The sequence below is a fragment of the Bos javanicus genome, chromosome 19 (assembly GCF_032452875.1).
Source record: "Bos javanicus breed banteng chromosome 19, ARS-OSU_banteng_1.0, whole genome shotgun sequence".
NCBI lineage: Eukaryota > Metazoa > Chordata > Mammalia > Artiodactyla > Bovidae > Bos > Bos javanicus.
This window is the reverse complement of record NC_083886.1, coordinates 30,820,061-30,841,267: the sequence shown is the minus strand read 5'-3', so window position 1 is coordinate 30,841,267 and position 21,207 is coordinate 30,820,061. Positions and strand designations below refer to the sequence as shown.

Sequence of the window (21,207 nt, the reverse complement as noted above, 5' to 3'; positions counted from 1 at the left end):
CCATGGGATTCTCCAGGGAAGAATACTGGAGTGGGTAGCCATTCCCTTCTCCAGGAGATCTTCCTGACCCAAGGATTGAACCTGGGTCTCCAGCATTACAGGCAGATTCTTTACCCTCTGAGTTACCAGGGAAGCCCCTGTAAATTGGAAAGAACCTAGATAGCATATTCAAAAGCAGAAACATTACTTTGCCAACAAAGGTTCGTCTAGTCAAGGCTATAGTTTTTCCTGTGGTCATGTATGGATGTGAGAGTTGGACTGTGAAGAAGGCTGAATGCCGAAGAATTGATGCTTTTGAGCTGTGGTGTTGGAGAAGACTCTTGAGAGTCCCTTGGACTGCAAGGAGATCCAGCCAGTCCATTTGAAGGAGATCAGCCCTGGGATTTCTTTGGAAGGAATGATGCTGAGGCTGAAACTCCAGTACTTTGGCCACCTCATGCGAAGAGTTGACTCATTGGAAAAGACTCTGATGCTGGGAGGGATTGGGGGCAGGAGGAGAAGGGGACGACAGAGGATGAGATGGCTGGATGGCATCACTGACTCGATGGACGTGAGTCTGGGTGATCTCCGGGAGTTGGTGATGGACAGGGAGGCCTGGCGTGCTGCGATTCATGGGGTCCCAAAGAGTCGGACACGACTGAGCGACTGAACTGAACTGATAAAAAGCATTATTATCATCATCTCCACAATCACCAGCCCCTTCAGAGCTCTCCTCTCTTCCAAAGTGGTACCATTTCATTAGTAAGAACTCTAATAATATTTTACATGCACAACATACCTTATGGGTTTCAAACACCTTGTCCATACATCTAATCCACTGGGCATCCTACTCATCTTGGCGCTAAAGTTTACCTTGGAAAAATAAATTGTACTTTTTGTGTCTCTGTACTCTCTTCCCATGTCCATTACCAACCACCTCCTTTGGGGCAGAGTCCCTATTTCATGTCTCCATTCCTCAGTATGCCAGCACTCAAAAGTGCTGGGCTTGCAAAAGTGAAAGGTTATAGGCATTGGCTCTAAAGCCAGAGAGGATTTGAATCCCATTTCTGCCACTTGCTGGTTGCATGGCCTCAGGCAGGTTACTGAAACTCTCAAGGGCCCAATTTCTTCAGCCATAAAATGGGGATGATATTAGCACCTACCTCCCAAAACTATTACAAAGCATAAGTGAGCCAATATGGATAAAGCCTGGGTGCGTGGTGAGTTCTTAATAAAAATAAACTCTCACACCCATGGCGGAGTCATGTTAATGTATGGCAAAACCAATACAATATTGTAAAGTAATTAGCCTCCAATTAAAATAAATAAATTAAAATTTAAAAAATAAATATAAACTCTTACTCTTAAGTGAGACTCAGTCTGATTCCATTCTTTTCCACTTTATCACTCCGACCCTCTTTCAACACAGATTCCCCATGAATTGTCTTGACTGGTTTATTCACAGGAACAACATTTACTGAGCATCTGCTACATACAAAAGAGGCTGTCCCTTGAATAAAAGTGGCTGTGTGTTTGCCTGATCGCTCTCTGTTGCTTTGTTCTAGGCCAATGTTGCTAAGAAACAGAGACAACTCTATGGACTGCAGTCTTCAGCCTTCTGTTCTCGTTTTCTTGAACAGGGAGTAAGATGGTGTTCCAACAGCACATCACCAGTTACAAGAAAGTTCTTCATCGTTCTTTACTGGTAGGCTTCTCAGATTCCTTACCATGCTAATATTTATGGTGAATTTCCAATAGCAGGGAATAGAGTTGGCCACATTTCCCAAACTCATTTAACCACAGAACCTTTTATTTCACAGTTTCTCTCAGAATCAGCATTCTGTCAAATCTGCTTTAGAAAATGCTATTGTGGAAGTTTTATTCCTATCTGCTTCTTCCTCTGCCTACAGTTTCATTTTCACTAATGCACGCTGTCATTTGGAAATGCCTTACTTACATGAGACTACCCACTGGAAAACTAGAGAATCTTTTTTTTTTTTTTTTTAATTTAAGGATAGTTGATTTGGGCTTCCCCAGTGGCTCAGGGGTAAAGAATCCACCTGCAATGCAGGAGTCGCAGGAGATGCAGGTTCGATCCCTGGGTTAGAGGAGGGCATGGCAACTCACTCCAATATTCTTGCCTGGAGAATCCCATGGACAGAGGAGACTGGCCGGCTATAGTTCACAGGGTTGCAAAGAGTCAGACACAACTGAAGCGACTTAGGACACAGGCACACATAGTTGATTTACAATATTGTGTTAGTTTGGGCTATATGGCAAAGTGATTCAGTTATTTTTTTTCAGATTACATTCCATTATAGGTTATTAAAAAATATTGAATAGAATTCAGTACACATTGATCATATACAACATAAACAAGTCAAACTGTATTACTGTAAATGGCTCTAACTTCTAATATGTATGGTTATTCCTACATATTCAAGCATCACTTCCGTCTCAGCCAAAAAAACCTATGCAAACATAAGAGTTGTCACACAGACTATGTATTTTCATTAGAACTTCTAGAACTTTATGACTTTTTTTTTTTTAATTTAAGCTTGCTCTTAATTTTATAATGGGGCTTCCCAGATGGCTCAGTGGTAAAGAATCCGCCTGCCAATGCAGGAGACACAGGAGATGCAGGTTCAATTCCTAGGTCAGGAAGATCCCCTTAAGAAGAAAATGGCAACTCACTCCGGAATGCTTGCCTGGGAAATCCTATGGACAGAGGAGTCTGATGGGCTATAGTCCATGGGGTCACAAAGAGTTGGATGTGACTGAGAGACTAAGCATAACAAAGCAGAAATCATCATATTAAGTCGAAGTAAGCCAGACAAATATCATGTGATATGGCATATATGTGAAATCTAAAAAAAAAAATTGATACATACGAACTTATACACAAAACAGAAATAGAGCCACAGACATAGGAAACAAATTTATGGTTACCAAAGGGGGAAATGGAGGGAGAAAAGAATAAATTAGGAATTTGGGATTAACAGATACACACTACTATATAGAAAATAGATAAACATCAAGGACCTACTACATAGCACAAGGAACTATACTCAATATTTTGTAATATAAGGAAAACAAATCTGAAATATAAATACACACACACATATATATATATAACTGAAATACTTTGCTATATACCTGAAACTAACACAATATTGTAAATCAACTATACCTCAATTTTTTCAATGTTAAAAAAAAGAATGGATATGTTAAATGGCCAATATTATGTTTTCTGGAAATTTCTGAGAAGAGGCACACACTATCTCATGTTTACAGTCCTTGGTAAAGGAGACGTAATTAGTATCCATGCTATTGATCACCCATTGCTTGACAATTCATCCTGTGTCTCTGCCCTTCACTGACCTTCTCAACACACTCTGCCCCAGTTCTACTCAGTCCCTAGTACTCTCTAAGTCTCAAAGATCTGTGTCCAACGTCAAAATCCCTACGCAGCTGACTTGGCATTACACAGCCTCCGCTGGTCATTTATCCAAGTAACTTAACAAGAGTGAGAGATCAGTGCTACGACGCATTTACATCTAACAAGTAAATGGTGATCCCCAAATATAGCCAAGCTAGAGCGCTGGGCTTGCAGATTTGGGGGTATAAAGGGAGCCCGGCGGGTCACGCTTCTGAAACCGCTTTGACCGCACCATAGTGAGGTAAGTGCTCACCAGTGCCCACTTTTCTGCTCCATGTCACTCTGATTATACCTGATTAGGTTATGTGGAAAGAAGAAGAGAAAGCAATACAGTAGCCTTTGCTGAGGACCTAGTAAGTGCAAGGAACTGTGTTAAGCGCAGTATGGAAGACAAGATGACAAAGCCTTTCAAGAAGCTTCTACAAGGAGTAAAAAGACAAGAATATAAGCAATTATGAGACCAAAAAAATTACCTTGCAGGATATGAAGCTGAATACAATGCATACTTACCCTTCTAATTGTTTAAGTCAATATTATAACATGCAGTCAGCAAATAAACCTGCTAATTTGTGATATCTCTTCTGCAATTGCCTTGAACTATTATTTGAAATTTTTGTGATCATTTAAATGTTTTTCTTATGTCAGGATATCTGGAAGATAATTGTGGGAAGAAATCCTCTCATGCATTTTATCCATCTCAGAATGCATCCTTAGTCTGCTTAGGAATGACTGGTTTCCAGATTGCTCTTGCACGGTGTGCCCGGTGGACTTTGGGCTGGGTCATGTCTGACCCTGCAGAAGCATTTCTCAGAAGAGACTTGGGAGGCTTTGATTTCTGGCCACCATCTTCACCAGAAAGCCTCCTGTCATACATTCACAGAGCTAAGAGGAATCTTGAGATTTTCTGGTCTGTCTCATTTGACAGAAGGGAACCAAAGCCCAGAGACATTACAACAGCTACTTTACAGGACTGGCATTAGAAACCTAAGGTTCTGCCTCCAAGTCTGGTTTCTTTTGAACTGAGGGTTCAAAATAAAATACTTAATCATTTAATTGTTTCTGGAAAAATGTGGGAGAATTTTAGGATGTAGCTAGAAATCTTTTAAAGACTCATCAAAGAAAAAGATAAAAGGAGGCAACCAAAGTAGTAAAGCAAGTGTTGAAATGTCTGTTTCTACCTAAATGGTATTTCATGGCATGATTCTCTGATTCTATAGCAGTACTCTATGGTAAATGGGAAGTTGAAGGCAGATTTTATATGGGAAATTATTCAGACTCTTATGATACCTTGATATCTTCATGCAGGTTATAAACTTGTGGACTGAGGTTAGTCCCAAATAAGTTATCAGCTGACGTACCTTCATCTTCTCCAACAGAATATAGTATATTTAAGAGAGTGCCCTTCCTAGACCTCTTAAAGAAGTCTTGCCTATAATTCACAACTTTTCTCCCATTGCCAAAGAACTCAACTAACTGATCTAAAGATTCAGGTAACAGTCTGGATGATTCTTCCTCTTCCTTTCTTCCCTGACCCCTCACAGCCCCCTACACTCAGCCAGAAGCATCATCTCTGTAAGTCCCCTAACATTTCATTTAGACTCTTACAGAATTTGCATTATTCTTCCTTGTATAAGGATTTATTTGACCACTTCTCTTACCCTGTACTATATTTTGCATTATTTTAGAGTAGAGACTGTCTTTATCCTTTTTTATACCTGCTTAAGGCACTAACTCCTGGAGAAGGAAAAGGCAACCTACTCCAGTATTCTTGCCTAGGAAATTCCATGGACAGAGGAGCCTGGGTGGGCTACAGTCCATGGACTTGCAAGAGTCAGACATGACTTAGCAACCAAACCACCAAGGAGCTAACATGGTACTTGGCACACACAGAAGATACTCAAAAAAATTATTAATCAATATTGTATTTAACCAATTATTTAAAGAATAAAGAACTTAACCAAAAGGAAAATGGAAAATTTATTTCCATACCACACCATCTACTGTGTACCCATTTAAAAGTAGATAAATTTAGAACAAGCACAGTTCCTAGATTTATTTAACTCTTCATAGTTCATTTTTCTTTGTTTTTGTTTGGTTTTGATTTCTGGAACCACCACCCAAGAAGATACTTCATTTCTGAAGGACACTGACGGTTGCTTTGGGAACCAAGAAGGTAAGAGTTACTATTTCGGTTGGGAATACAGTAATTGATTGAAATTAGCAAACATTTTATACATTGTCATCCTTGTCGCACTCATAAGAAGCTAAAAATGGTGAAATTAAAATCAGTTACTTAAGTATTTCTAAAGGCAGATTACAAATGTGCAAATTGTATCTAAGGACGAATGGCTTCCCAAATTTGCCCATCATACTGAGAATAATAAAATACACTGCAGAACTCTGACATGTAAGCTCCAAGCCAATATACTTAGTTGGCAATGAGCATGATGTTCATAGGCTCAAGATTCAGTCTTCACACAAGTCTAACTTTGAGGTTTTTTGAGCAGGGTCCACACCCCTGAGTCCACTCAGCTATGCCTTTACTCACAAATAATGCTGAGAGAATAAGGAGAAATGGATTCAACCTTATGTCCACTATAGTAATAAAAACACTTCCCCCTTCAAAATCTGCACTTTTGGAGGTAACTCTAGATGAATCAGGACCAAGGAAAGCAAAGTATAATTAAGTCATGACCACACCGCTGTTGACAAGATACAGTAGCTGAGAAATCCCCAGGAGAAGGATGTAAGTTGAGATCAGTGTCATGTACACTGACAGCAGAAAGAGGGGGTGGGGAGCAGTAAAAAGGTGGTGATAGAGGTTAGGTAGACCGGAATGACTATCTCCATTGGAAGACCCTGAAGGCTGGAACAGAGTGGATGGTTGAAGGGACACAGCTGTGTAGGCTTGGAAGTAGGTTAAGCTCTTAAAACCGAGGAGAAGCTAATTAGGGGACTTTCTGGGGGTAGAGCCTCCAGGGACACCACAAGTCATGCCAAGGGTGTTGGATCAGACCTAACAAGGCTAAGTTTATCAGCCAAGCATAAATGGTTTTAGCCTGGGACCCAGAGTACAGTTGTATAAATATGGGGACAAGATCTGACTTAGCAACCACACGTAGGCAGCGGATCGAGGGGCTTTGCTGGACAGTGACTAGTGAGTCAGCAGTGTGATGAGACTGCCAGAAGGCAGTCACCACCCCAGGCGTAACACCTAGGTCAGGAGAGGTGAGTGCAATGCTGACGGAGAATGACATGTGGTCTGGGTGCCACACCTCGAGAGATTAACAGGAGTGAGCTCACCGTGATTGTAAAGGAGGTGCCAAAGCAGCAGCAGAAGATGGAGATGGTCCTGGGCTTATTCAGCCTGGAAAAGAAAAAGCTAAGGGGAACCCAGAGCAGCCATCAAATTGGTGTAGAGTTGTCTTCTAGGAAGAAGATTTGAACTCTTTTTGTTGTTACCAAGGACGGGAATGAGGATGGAACGTCCTGAAGTCACAGACACCCAGATTTAAGTTTAAAGCAAGAAGAATCTTTGGCCTGAGAAACATTTCCCAAGTGATTTTCAAAAACTTCCAAAATTTTTCCAAAATGGAAAATAGTCATCCTGGAAGGTGTTCGAGTAGCCTGGACAACACATTTGTCAGAATATCACAGAGACAACTCATGCATCATCTATGCAGGGTAATAGAGGAAATGAAAAGATACTGGATTTTCAGTCACAGTTGGAGTTGTGGGTAGAAAAAGAGAAATCTCCACCTCAAGACTGGTCATGACCTGAATCCCAGATGGAAGGTCCTATTTTTCTAGGAGGCCTAAAGACATAGCTTGACCACAAGCTAAGCTTGACCACCCACCTTCAGACTTCAGTCTTATGCAATCATCACAAAGTTTTCAATATTCACGTAATACCAGAAACCAATTCATTTAGTATTTTGACTTGTTTCCTTTTTTTTTCTTAAATGTGTTTTTCAAAGCTACCTTATATGCTTGCTATGAAAGTGTGAACCATCTATATGAGTGTCAGCTGAGATATTTAGATATTCACAGTCTCAAACTGTACTCATACCTGCTGAATCACAATATCCATTTCAACAAGACTCCCAGTTGGATTCCTACACACCAAAGAAGAGAAACACTGCTTTCCATCACTATATAAACAAATACTTCACAGTCATACTACCCTATGTTTTTTCTTCAGTGTCATATCTTTTTGCCTTTTCCTACTGTTCATGGGGTTCTCAAGGCAAGAATACTGAAGTGGTTTGCCATTCCCTTCTCCAGTGGACCACATTTTGTCAGAACTCTCCACCATGACCCATCCATCTTGGGTGGCCCTAGACAGCATGGCTCACAATTTCATTCAATTAGACAAGGCTGTGGTCCATGTAATGAGTCAGTTTCTTCTGATGCAAAGAACTGACTCATTGGAAAAGACCCTGATGCTGGGAAAGATTAAAGGCAGTGGGGAAAAGGCGGCAGCAGAGGGTGAGATGGTTGGATGGCATCACTGACTTGATAGACATGAGTTTGAGCAAGCTCCGGGAGTTAGTGATGGACACGGAAGCCTGGCATGCTGCAGTCCATATGTTTGCAAAGAGTCAGACATGACTGAATTGACTGACCCTATTTTATAAGTTCTAATTTTCTTCGCAATTTTCACAGAATATTATCTCTACACTTGGGATGCATCTTAGAAGCAATGAAAAAAGTATCATAATAGAGAAGGTTTTATCCTGTATTTATGGGATGTAAAATTGTTCATGGCATTGTAGATTTTGTAGATATTTGTAGAATAAGGTAATAAACTTTAAAATAAACATATCACTATTAAAATTAAGAAATAGTTGCCTAAATCACTTTGTGTATGACCATTGGGACTATGCCATGGTTTTAGAAAAGCAAAATAATGTTCCCAAACATCACTGTGTTTGAGGCCCCTGGGAAAAATGCGGTTTCCTCAGTCTCAACCACAGAGATTCTGTGGCAGGTGATTTTGATATGGATCAACTTTCAGCACTTTGGGTACCAGGCTGAAGTCAAGCAGCCTGATGAGATTTCTTCATGCTCTGGTCCAACCATTCTCAAAATGTTACCCATGGGGACTTCCCTGGTGGCCCAGTGGTTAGGAGTCTGCCTGCCAACGTAGTGGACATGGGTTAGATCCCTGGTCCAGGAAACTCCCACAACCGCAGAACAACTAAACCCAGGCACCGCAACTACCGAGTCAAGCTCTAGGGTCCATGTGCCGCAACTACTGAAGCCCAAGCACCCAGAGCCTGTGCCCCACAACAGGGGAAGCTACTGCAATGAGAAACCCGTACTCCACAACCAGTGTAGCCTCCCACTCATGGCAACTAGGGAAAAGCACTCACACAGCTACAAAGACACATCATGGCCAATTAATCAATCAATTTTTAAAAAAGAAAAAAACATGACCCATGGATCCTTGGAGATCCATGGAGAGGTACCTTGGAGAGGTACATGAGGTCAAAAAAATTTTAATATAATACCCAGACACCATTTGCCGTCTTCACTGTGTGGACGTAATGATGCAAAAGCAAGGATGGATAAAAGTTCTACTGCTTTATTACAAACCAAGACATGGCACCAAGCTGTGCTAGCAGTCGTAGAAATCTTCACTGCCATATACTGACACTGGAAAAAAATTTTCTTTATTTAAAAAGCCAACTTCATTGAAAAAAATGACAAGTTTTGCAGCAGTGGAAATGATTGGTTTTGTCACACCTCAACTTCATCCACCTCTTCATAATATTCTATGTAATGGAACGGGAAGTCCGCGTGACAAGCTCTCCTGCTGCACACTGGACTCTGAGGGTTGTCTGGAGGGAAAGCACGTGTGCAGTTGTCTCAGCTGCGAGATGAACCAGCCACTTGTTTCATGAAGCATCCTTTTTCCTGGAAAGAATGACTAGTGGACAAACTATGGTTTCCCAGACTTGGATATTTGGCAGACATTTTCTCAAAAAACAATGAAGTGTGCTTATCCAATTTCAAGGAAAACAAGTATTTGTTACTAATGATAGAGTAGAGCTTTCAAGCAAAAATTGAAATTTTGAAAGACTTGTGTCTACCACCATTAGCTTGACAACATCCTAATATTTGAATTTCCTAATAAGATGAGTGCTGATATTAATGACTGTGATTTTTTTATATTGTGCAATGAAATATGTTGATATTTGGAAGTGTTGTAGAATTCAGTGAACAAGATTTCTCAAATGATCAATGTATGATGTTTATACATAGGTAAAAGTTTCATTCAAGTTCAACACAGACCAACAGATTATAAGGTAACAGGTACCAAATGTTTGTTGATGTGGTTTCAGATTCTATGCTGCAACTAGCCTTTAAGAAAGTACCACAGAAACTATCATGTGTAAGTTTTGGTACAGTATCTAAAAAGAATATCCACAATCATTTGAAAGGACAATTAAAATACTCTTTCCTCTTCCAAATTACATAATTGTGATAATTTCTACTAGGATTTATCAACATTCAGTCATTCTTCTTAGACACCTTTAAGATTTGGGAATGACACAGAGATCATGAGGCTCAAATATGATATTGAATTAAGGAAGCGTTTTCTGAGTTCTCTTTTATTGAGCTCAGCTTAGATTCCTCTAATTGGTTTAGACTTCCACACTTGGAGCTGGACTTAGAGCTGTTCCAAAATCAACACTCAGAGTTGAAAGCAACCCCTCAAAAATTTTTCTTGGAGTAAAATATCCCCTTTAGCTTGCCCCCACTTGCCCTAAACCTGGGCCTAGATTCCGCAGGAACTGGGTTAATCCCAAGAGCTTTTGAATCTGGCCCCTGTTTGAATAGAGATAATAGGCTGGGCCCCTCAGAGTCAAGAACCCCTCAGCCCCCGCCTCAGCAGCCCTGGTGTCCCCAGCCCCTGCAGCCATGAGTTCTGATGCGGAGATGGCCATTTTCGGAGAAGCAGCTCCCTACCTGCGGAAATCGGAGAAGGAAAGAATCGAGGCTCAGAACCGCCCGTTCGACTCCAAGAAAGCCTGCTTTGCAGTGGATGATAAGGAATTGTACGTGAAGGGTATGATCCAGGGCAGGGAAAACGACAAAGTCACAGTCAAGACCCTCGATGACCGGGTAAGTGTTGATCTCAGACGTTCTTGCTAACGTGGGCATCCTCCTTCATCCTCTGGAGTAGAATATTAGAAATTGCATGCTGATCCATGGCAACCTGATAACAGAACAAGACTTCCATTGATCTACTTTATGGTGACACGGCAGGTGAACACTGCTTTGACACACACCTTTGCCCCTGTCTCTTCCTTTCTCCAAGGACTTGAGCTTTGAGAGTTTTTGTGAGGTTTGCTCTGGGGAAAGGGGAAGGCGGTGGTGAAAGAGGTTGGACTATTGAAGGGAGAGATGGATGAAGACTGCTGCTGGATGGGTGAATATTCCACATAGAACTCTCTAGGCTGCGGTGTGACTTAGAGAGGGAGCTCCAGAGGCAATGCCTAGTTTACTACAGAGAATTACAGAGCACCGTTCAAGGTGGCTGAGATGGTAAAGAATCTGCCTACAATACAGGAGACCCAGGTTCGATCTCCAGATTGAGAAGGTCCCCCGGAGAAGGGAATGGCTACCCTCTCAGTATTCTTGCCTGGAGAACTCCGTAAAGAGGAGCCTGGCAAGCACATGTGTCCATAGGGTTACACAGAGTCAGACATGACTGAGTGACTAACACTTTCACTATTCAGTTCAGTACTTACTGGACAACTACCACATCTAGGTCACAGTGTCCATCACTTTGCAAAGGTGAGAAAATCTCAGTAACCATTTCCCCAAAGTTTATCATCCAGGATAGGTAGCAAGAGTACATGACGGGTACAAATCGCAGTTCACAAATCCAAGCATACAAAACAGGTGATTACTATTGTTGTTGACTTAACCTCTGATGTTAGTCTCTTTAAATAGGGCCAGAAATAAATTTTCTTGAGTTACTATTGGGGTCCACTCCCAAGAGTTGTGCCACATTTTCAGTAATACCATATTGGGTCTCACTGTCCCCCTAAAGGATCTGCTAAGAAGCAAGCCCTGAATCTTCAAGACTCACAGATTTTTCCATCTCCCTTGTGCTACTCTGGGTGTCTCTCTCTTTAGTGTAGGGCAGTGGGGCAGAAGGGCCTAATTTCCTCTAGAGATGTGGCCTTTACCAGCAATCTTCTTTTTTCAGTAAAACCCTCAAAGCTCTTCTAAGGATATAGGCTTATGGCAAAGACTAGAAAGCCTTACTGGCTGTTTCTCTTTTATGCACTAGTTTCTACCTTTCCTGAGTAATGGAGTGCCAGCTGTATGCTTAAAAGGAGGGAAAAACAGATAAGGGAAAATTAGGTATTAGTCTCAAAATACTGTTTGGCCATACATGGCCATATGGCCATGGACCATACTCCAAGTCCAAATGTTTGAACTATTAGAGCAGAGGTGCAAGGAATTCTGGAAGCCTTGAAAAGACAGGGGAGAGCAGAGACAGGTCATGGATGAGGGAGCACCTAAGAAGAGCTCTGAAGGTAGCTAGACATAATTTCAATGTAGATATTCTAGACAAAGGGACCCATGTGAATAGAGATATCGAGGTGGAGATGTACCAAATATGCTGGAAGAGTTCTTTTCAGTATTCCAAGCTTGAGCTCACCGTAGCACTCACAGCAAATGGGGTACACAGAGACAAGCTTCTCTGGCCTTGGCCATCCTGAGTACCCCTGGCCACCCTGAGGTTGAAGGGCTCTACAGCTTTGCACAGGTGTAAGCCACTCCTGGTGCAGAATGGCACACTGACTTGGGGGCACCAGACCAGAGCTGGTTACACAGTTTGACCACATGTAGATTCAACAAGAACAGGTGTTTATGGACCATCTCTGGGCACAGATATGATCCATGATGCTATCCATGGTAATGGGGTCATCGCACCACAATATCTCAGCACTTTCTCCACACTGGTAGCATGGATACTGAACATCGGCTCTCCCACTCATCACCTTTCCTCTCAATATCCAGACACTCACTCTCAACAGCGAACAGGTGTTCCCCATGAACCCTCCCAAGTTTGACAAGATCGAGGACATGGCCATGATGACCCACCTGCACGAGCCCGCTGTGCTGTACAACCTCAAAGAGCGTTATGCAGCCTGGATGATCTACGTGAGTTTGTTCTCATGGCCCCTGTTCATGCAGGCGGTTAACATTTTGAAAACCAGTATTAATGTCCTCATGAAATAATTATATTCCTTTTTTTTATGGTGCAGACATATTCAGGTCTCTTCTGTGTCACCGTCAACCCCTACAAGTGGCTGCCAGTGTACAACCCCGAGGTGGTGGCAGCCTACCGAGGCAAAAAGCGCCAGGAGGCCCCGCCCCACATCTTCTCCATCTCTGACAATGCCTATCAGTTCATGCTGACTGGTAATTTCCATTTTTTATGTATTTCTTTTTGGCTGTGCTGGGTCTTCTGGAGAAGGCAATGGCATCCCACTCCAGTTCTCTTGCGTGGAAAATCCCATGGACAGAGGGGCCTGGTGGGCTGCAGTCCATGGGGTCGCTAGGAGTCGGACACGACTGAGCAACTTCACTTTCACTTTTCACTTTCATGCATTGGAGAAGGAAATGGCAACCCACTCCAGTGTTCTTGCCTGGAGAATCCCAGGGATGGGGGAGCCTGGTGGGCTGCTGTCTATGGGGTTGCACAGAGTCAGACACGACTGAAGCGACTTAGCAGCAGCAGCAGCAGCAGTGCTGGGTCTTCATTGCTGCACACTGGCTTTCTCTAGTTGCTGCGAGCAGGGGTCATTCTCTAGCTGTGGTGCTCAGGCTTCTCATGACGGAGGCTTCTCACCTACTCCAGTATGATTGCATCTTTAAAGACATCTGCAATGACCTCATTTCCAAATAAGGTCACATTTTGAGGTATTAAGGTTTGGGACCTCAACCTATGAATTTTGCAATTCAACCTATTGTAAATGGAAAACCATTGTCACCTTCAAGTAAAAGGGAAAAGGAAAAGAAAAATGCAGTGACAACAAATAAGCATCCATAAGTCTAATTATTAATAGAAGCTATGGATTCTTACAAGTTCTGAGTCTGAGACTTGCGTTTTTGTGGTTGCTGTTGTTAAAAAGGGAGATAAGAAAGTGCTAGTGAGGAGATTAAGGTCTGTGAACGTGAAGAACTTTCACATCGTGGGACTCACTGTTCACGTCCCATGCTGCCCACATTACACATCCTACATTTTGGAAATCTGCACAAATTGTCTCAAAGAAGATTGTGTATGTTTAGTTGCTCAGACATGTCTGACTTTTTGTGACCCCATGGACTATAGCCTGCCAGGCTCTGTCCATGGGATTTCCCTGGCAAGAATACTGGAGTGGGTTGCCAATCCAAGGATCAAACCTACATCTCCTGCTTGGCAGGTGGATTCTTTACTGCTGAGCCACTAGGGAAGCCCTAAAGATTAGATATACCCAAATCATCACACCACTAGTTATGGCAAACTCAGAACTGGACCTCAGGGGCTCTACCCACCCCTACCCAGTGTTGCCTTATTTGTACATCCTGCCTCTTGGTTAGTCATTGATTCTGTTCTGCTTCCCTCTGTATTTCTAGATCGAGACAACCAGTCCATCCTCATCACGTGAGTAACCCATGTCTGCTCTAGGATGACTTGGAAGAGGGCCATCCATCCCTTCCACTCTCCTTTATCTCACTTACTTTTTTAAAATATATATTTTATTCAAGTATAGTTGATTTACAATGTTGTGTTAACTTCTCCTGTACAGCAAAGTGATTCAGGTATATATGTGTATATATTCTTATAGATACAATAAGAATGTATACTATATATGTGTATATATTCTTATATATACAATTCTTATATATGCAATTGTATATATACAATATATTTTCATATTTTTCCCATCATGGTTTATCACAGGATATTAAATATTGTTTCCTGTGCTATACGGTAGGACCCAGGTGCTTATCCATCCTACATATAATAGTTTGCATCTTCTAATCCAAAACTTCCGGTCCATCCGTCTTTCATCTCCTCTCTCCTGTTGGGCCTCTTTCCACCCATGGGTCTGTTCTCTATGTCTGCATTTCTCACTTTTAAATCAACAGCGGAGAATCTGGAGCTGGGAAGACGGTGAACACCAAGCGTGTCATCCAGTACTTTGCAACAATTGCAGTCACTGGAGACAAGAAGAAGGAGCAGCAGCCAGGCAAGATGCAGGTGAGCAGCCTCCTGCCCCTGGAAGGCTCCTGGGATAAGTACAACTTAAATCTTGGGTGAGCACTAGGTGTTCTGTGCAGGGCTCTGTGCTCAGCACAGATGCACAGTAAGAAGTCTTGCCTGGGAGTACTTAGGGGACAAGATAAGAAATGGCTCCACCTCGTGGACTCAACAGCCCAATGACCTTGACTATCTCCACATCCTCCTCTGGAGAAGGAGTGGTTTAAGCCAGAGGTTCTCAGAGGATTGCTAGGCTCCTGGCCCAGAATTTCTGCTTGAAATTCCTATCTCACCTTCACAGTCCTGGCAGGTTGCATTTCTCTCATGTTCCCACTGTTCATGCCGCTGGTCTAGGGACCACACTTTGAGAACCACTGGGCTGGACAATAGTTTCCAGAGAGCCAGAAAGATAAGCAATCATGCATGGAAGGGGGAGGGTGAAAGCTCTGCTTTCCATAAGAGGACTTTTAAATAATAATTCTCATGAAATATTTTATGCAACTTAAAAATATTTTCAAGACCCACTATGTCTATCATATGGGTCACTTTCGTTGCTCACAGTCTAAATTCTACTTCTGAACCCAAATATCTATATAAATGGATCCTGGTGCAGGCAGTAACATAGGTCTGTACTCTAAAAATCTGTATTTTATAATGAAATGTTGTCAGAGGAAAAAAGCGGTCTGGGAAATCGAGATGGAGTGGATAGCACTCCAAACAGGAATCTGGTGTGGCCAGAAGTCACTGTGATGCTGTGCTAAAACCCTTTCTTGGATGAGACCTTGAAGCCTCCTTCAGTAGAGTAGAGATAGGCTTCTGGGTACTTCTACATTCTGCACCGGCCACCAGCCTGGACTGTGTGACATCTCTCCCTAATCCCTTCCCAGAGCAAGCATACTTTAGAGTCACTAAGAAATTACTTCAGAAGATGTCCAAAGTCCTCCCTTTTCCTCTTCTATTATTTTTAGGGAACCCTGGAAGATCAGATCATCCAGGCCAATCCCCTCCTGGAGGCTTTTGGAAACGCCAAGACTGTGAGGAATGACAACTCCTCGAGATTTGTAAGACTCATTCCAACTGTCAACAGCCCCCAGAAACCAAACCCTCTCCTCCGGTGCTGGATGTGAGAAAATGGCCACACAAACTAGGGTATTCCCGGCTTCATCTACCCTCAAGTGATTCAGATCAAGCTGCCCAACCGGGATATTCTGATACACTTCCAAGAACATGCTGGCTTATTCCCAGCACAGGGAGGATTTAGCTATGCTTCCCTAACTAATCAACAGCACCTTGGAGCATCCTGGGGCTTCCCAGGTGGCACTAGTGGTAAAGGATCCACCTGACAACGCAGGAGACACAAGAGAAGTGGGTTCGATCCCTGAGTTGGCAAGATCCCCTGGAGGAAGGCACAGCAACCCACTCCAGTATGCTTTCCTGGAGAATCCCATGAACAGAGGAATGTGGCAGGCTACAGTCCATGGGGGTCACAAAGAGTCAGACACAACTGAAGCTACTTAGCACGCACATACACGCACAAGAGCATCCTGAAGTCACAATGACTCAAATTCCACAAGTACAGAGCAATTTTCTTTATGCAATAATTGGTCTTTTGGAGTGGAATCATTTTAAAATGCAGAAGTCTGCTGAGCAACATCCACTGACTTACTAGCCATGAAAACCTTAGTGTGAAGTTAGTTAGCAGAATTGACCTCCTCCAAGTCAGGAGGACGAAAAACCTGGTGAAGACAGCAGAGATCAAAAACTGGGGAAAAGTTTAAATCGAAGGCTGTGCCCCATCCTTCAACATTTCACTTAGAATTAGCTCAACCAAAGAGGCATTTACCTCCGACATTGGCAAATAAACAAATATCCAGTCTTCTATCGAATTTCACTGGCCAGAGGAGCAAGTGCCCGAGGCACTTCCATTAAGGAGCTAAAACTCCTGAGAACCCAACACATAATTCACATAAACCTTGGCTGATCCTTCATTAGCTCTGCTTTAGGCTTCATTCAGAAAATACTGAGAATATCACTGAGTACAGTAGATTCCAGCGTCTGTGGGTGAACAAGCAAGGCGGGATTTTTGCCCTCGAATCTGCTCACAGAATGGCAGAGACCAATTTAATGAACAATGTAAGGAGGGAATATACACACACATACACACGCGTACATTCACACACACACACACACACACATATATACTATATGTAATTTCACCTCTGACTACCCCAAACTGAGTGAACCCAGGTGCTGAGTGGGTCTTTAGGGAGCCAGCTCCTCCTGGGAGCTAGGTTTGCCTGTAGTAAACAGTAAGGGGATATGAGGCAAGAAATCTCAAAAATGAATATGTAGGATTCATTTTGATATTTGGCAAAACTAATACAATTATGTAAGGTTTAAAAATAAAATAAAATTAATTTAAAAAAAAAAGTAGCACCCAGAGGCAAAAAAGAAGTTAGTTATTCCAACCAGGTTATCAATGCAAAGATGTTATGGAGAGTTTGAGCAAGACAGAGACCAAGGAGGCAGTCAGGTGAGAGGTGGTCCCAAGAGAGAGTTGAGAGGGAGCTCACAGGCATCCCCAGAGCTAAAGGGACAGAGCCATGGGCTTTGGGCAGAGCTATCTGAGGCTTGGCTGAGCTGGTGGGGGGACCGGATGCCAAGCAAATGGAGAGAAGGAAGTCCTCAGGCTTCTGGCATCACCCTTGCTGACCCTACATGTCCCACCATCCACAGTCACACCTAACAGAGGCTGCGACAATACCATGCAAATAGAATGGCCACGTGTCAGTCTCTCAGTGGTTCTCTTTGCGACCCCATGGACTGTAGCCCATCAGGCTCCTCTGTCCATGGGACTCTCCAGGCAAGAATACTGGAGTGGGTAGCCCTTCCCTTCTACAAGGGATCTTCCCGGCCCAGGGATTGAACCCAGGTCTCCTGCATTGCAGACAGATTCTTCACTGTCTGAGCCACCAGGGAAGCCCAGAATAACCTTGGTGTTTGTCAATCTGTCGTTGGACAGGGGAAGTTCATTCGGATTCACTTTGGAGCCACAGGAAAGCTGGCATCAGCAGACATTGAAACCTGTGAGTCCAAACACACACCTTGAATTTGGCCCCAGGGTCATCTCCTGGGGAACATAAAAATCACATTGCTTTTTGTTGCCTTAGATCTCTTAGAAAAATCCAGGGTGACGTTTCAATTATCCAGTGAGAGAAGCTATCATATTTTTTACCAAATCATGTCCAACAAGAAGCCAGAACTCATCGGTAAGTTTCCTTAGTTACAATTCTTATCTTCCAAACCAGTCTCATTGGAAAAATCCCAGAGTCAGTTGTGCATTAGATGCTAAAGGGATCTTCCTGCTCCACAGACCTGCTTCTCATTTCAACCAACCCCTTTGACTTCCCCTTCGTGAGCCAGGGAGAGGTCACCGTGGCCAGTATCGATGACAGTGAGGAGCTGTTGGCCACTGATGTAAGTATTCTGTGTGTTTATTTACTTAAGTGAGGAATTGTTGAATTTATGAACTGGGAGGCATCCATGATCTCACAAAGAAGCTGGGACAAAAGGATGCTCAGTGATTAGACCCAAGATCTTGGAGAATTTGTACAGATGGCACCATGCCCCCACTTCAGAAAACTCCAGAAATGGGAATAACTGAAAGTTCTCCAAAACAGGCCTTCAGTTCCATTCTGCAGCCTTTCAGGGTATAACGTTTGCATGGATAATGGATAAGTTATTGTTCAAAGTCTTCAGGATACAAGACCATCTACATGGTTCTTTAAGAAAATCTAGAAAATACAGAAAAGTCTAAAGCAGGAAAATTCAGCCCCACTCTGCAGTAGCTGCCCCATTCCCCCGTCTATCTGCCCTTGGGCTCACAGGAAGCACACCTGTCAGGCCTCTGGCCTTTAGCCCTGGGGAGCATCTCCAGAGTCAAATATAACTAAGTGCATTGAGCACTTACATGTGCTGCTGCTGCTGCTGCTGCTGCTAAGTCGCTTCAGTTGTGTCCGACTCTGTGAGACCCCATAGACAGCAGCCCACCAGGCTCCGCCGTCCCTGGGATTCTCCAGGAAAGAACACTGGAGTGGGTCGCCATTTCTTTCTCCAATGCATGAAAGTGAAAAGTGAAAGTGAAGTCGCTCAGTCGTGTCCAACTCTTCGCGACCCCATGGACTGTAGCCTACCAGGCTCCTCTGTCCATGGGAGTTTCTAGGCAAGAGTACTGGAGTGGGGTGCCGTTGCCTTCTCCCTTACATGTGCTAGGAACTGAAAAAAGCTTTGCCTGCATCATCTCCTTTAAGCATCAACAAAACCTCTAGGATTGGCCCCACTGTTGCCCCCATTTCATAAAGGTAGAAGCTGAGTCTTAGGGAAATAAAAACTCACAATTTGCCTGAAGACAGTTTGTAAACAACTGTCTGAACCCAGATCTGCCCAACCCTGAACTTACATTTTTAACTAAAATACATCTCAGTGTAGTACATCTCTACCCCTGAGTGGCTCCACCCTCTCGGAAGCTGTAAGAGCTTTTAGAGAAGGGTCTTATCCAATAGCCCAGGGGCCCTGTCCAGGGCCCAGCTCCCTGGCCTTCATTTTCTGCCATTTCCAGGTGATGCTGATTGTTTTTAAGGCAAGGAGAAAATGCTCATGATCAAAAAACTTCAGTTAATGTCAGTCTGGCTATGGTATATTTTTAACCAGGTTTCCTCACCAGGTTTCTCCAGCCTTTACCACATGGGCAGGAAGCTTAGTGACTGACACAAGGCGTCCCAGCACCCCGCCACCTCCCGAAAGTCCCTCCTATTGTGTTGGCCACTCAATCATGTTCTCCTGTCTGTGATTCCATGAACTGTAGCCCGCCAGCCTCCTCTATCCATGAAATTTTCCAGGCAAGAATCCTGGAGTGGGTGGCCATTCCCTTTTTCAGGTGATCTTCCCAACTAGGGATCAAACCCTGGGCTCCTGCATTGCAGGTGGATTCTTTACTGTCTGAGCCACCAGAGAAGCCAAGGCCCTCCTAAGGAATTCTAAAAATTCCCAAAGTAATATCTCAGGTCCTCACAGGAGACCCCAGCTGTCAGGGGCTGCCGTTGCTCCCCCCTCCCAAGGAGAACATTCAGGGCAGTGGTTTACCTATGGCCAGAATGGAGGGGGACAGGTGTCTCCAAGAGACTGCGTTCTCTAGTAATGCTTTCACCGGCATCCTTTTAGCTTTTAGCCAGAGTTCTTTCTCTCTTTATCTGTAGCCACCCGCTCCTAGGACACAGACATGCACCAGCTGGGGTGGGATATGGATTCTAGGGCCTCAGAATCTCCCCTCCCTCAGTTTCTTATGCTGATCCTCCCTCACAAGGGAGTGCCACCCTGGAGTGCCTCCCTCTGCAATACCGTCCTACTGACACAGACCTGGTCTGTACCATCAGCTCCCCAGACACATCCAGACCTGTTTCAAATCCATCCCTGCACATTGCTGCAAACTCTCTTAGAATATCAATTCTTCACCTGGTTCAGTTCAGTTCAGTCGCTCAGTCATGTCTGACCCTTTGCAACCCCGTTGAATGCAGCACGCCAGGCTTCCCTGTCCATCACCAACTCCCGGAGTCCACCCAAACCCATGTCCATTGAGTCGGTGATGCCATCCAGCCATCTCATCCTCTGTTGTCCCATTTGCCTCCTGCGTTCAATCTTTCCCAGCATCAGGGTCTTTTCAAATGAATCAGTTCTTCACATCAGGTGGCCAATATTGGAGTTTCAGCTTCAACATCAGTCCTTCCAATGAACATTCATTACTGATTTCCTTTAGTATTGACTAGTTGGATCTCCTTGTAGTCCAAGGGACTCTCAAGGGTCTTCTCCAACATCACAATTTAAAAGCATCAATTCTTCAGCACTCAGCTTTCTTTGTAGTCCAACTTTCACATCCATACATGACTACTGGGAAAACCATAGCTTTGACTAGATGAACCTTTGTTGGCAAAGTAATGTCTCTGATTTTTAATATGCTGTCGAGGTTGGTCATAACTTTTCTTCCAAGGGGCAAGTGTCTTTTAATTTCATGGCTGCAGTTACCATCTGCAGTGATTTTGGTGCCCAAAATATTAAAGTCTGTCATTGTTTCCCCTGTTTCCCCATCTATTTGCCATGAAGTGATTGGACCAGATGCCATGATCTTAGTTTTCTGAATGTTGAGTTTTAAGCCAACTTTTTCAGTCTCCTCTTTCACCTTCATCAAGAGGCTCTTTACTGCTTCACTTTCTGCCAGAAGTGTGGTGTTATTTGCATATCTGACGTTATTGATATTTCTCCCAGTAATCTTGATTCCAGCTTGTGCTTCACCCAGCCCAGTGTTTTTCATGATGTGCTCTGCAAATAAGTTAAATAAGCAAGGTGACAATGTACAGCCTTGATGTACTCCTTTCCTGATTTGGAACCAGTCTATTGTTCCATGTCCAGTTCTAACTGTTGCTTCCTGACCTGCATACAGTTTTCTCAGGAGGCAGGTCAG

The 21,207-nt window shown here is 43.4% G+C and overlaps 1 protein-coding gene across 1 annotated transcript in view; it reads left to right on the top strand.

The window, feature by feature from the left end:
• The first annotated feature begins 10,330 nt into the window (after positions 1-10,330).
• Positions 10,331-21,207, top strand: part of LOC133232089 (myosin-13) — a 47,702-nt gene continuing 36,825 nt past the window's right edge. The window contains exons 1-9 of the mRNA XM_061391076.1: positions 10,331-10,549; positions 12,464-12,607; positions 12,712-12,868; positions 14,066-14,093; positions 14,582-14,693; positions 15,662-15,754; positions 17,716-17,779; positions 17,864-17,962; positions 18,067-18,170. Coding sequence (XP_061247060.1) covers positions 10,346-10,549; positions 12,464-12,607; positions 12,712-12,868; positions 14,066-14,093; positions 14,582-14,693; positions 15,662-15,754; positions 17,716-17,779; positions 17,864-17,962; positions 18,067-18,170 — 1,005 coding nt within the window. The 5' untranslated portion in view covers positions 10,331-10,345. The remainder of the gene's footprint in view (positions 10,550-12,463; positions 12,608-12,711; positions 12,869-14,065; positions 14,094-14,581; positions 14,694-15,661; positions 15,755-17,715; positions 17,780-17,863; positions 17,963-18,066; positions 18,171-21,207) is intronic.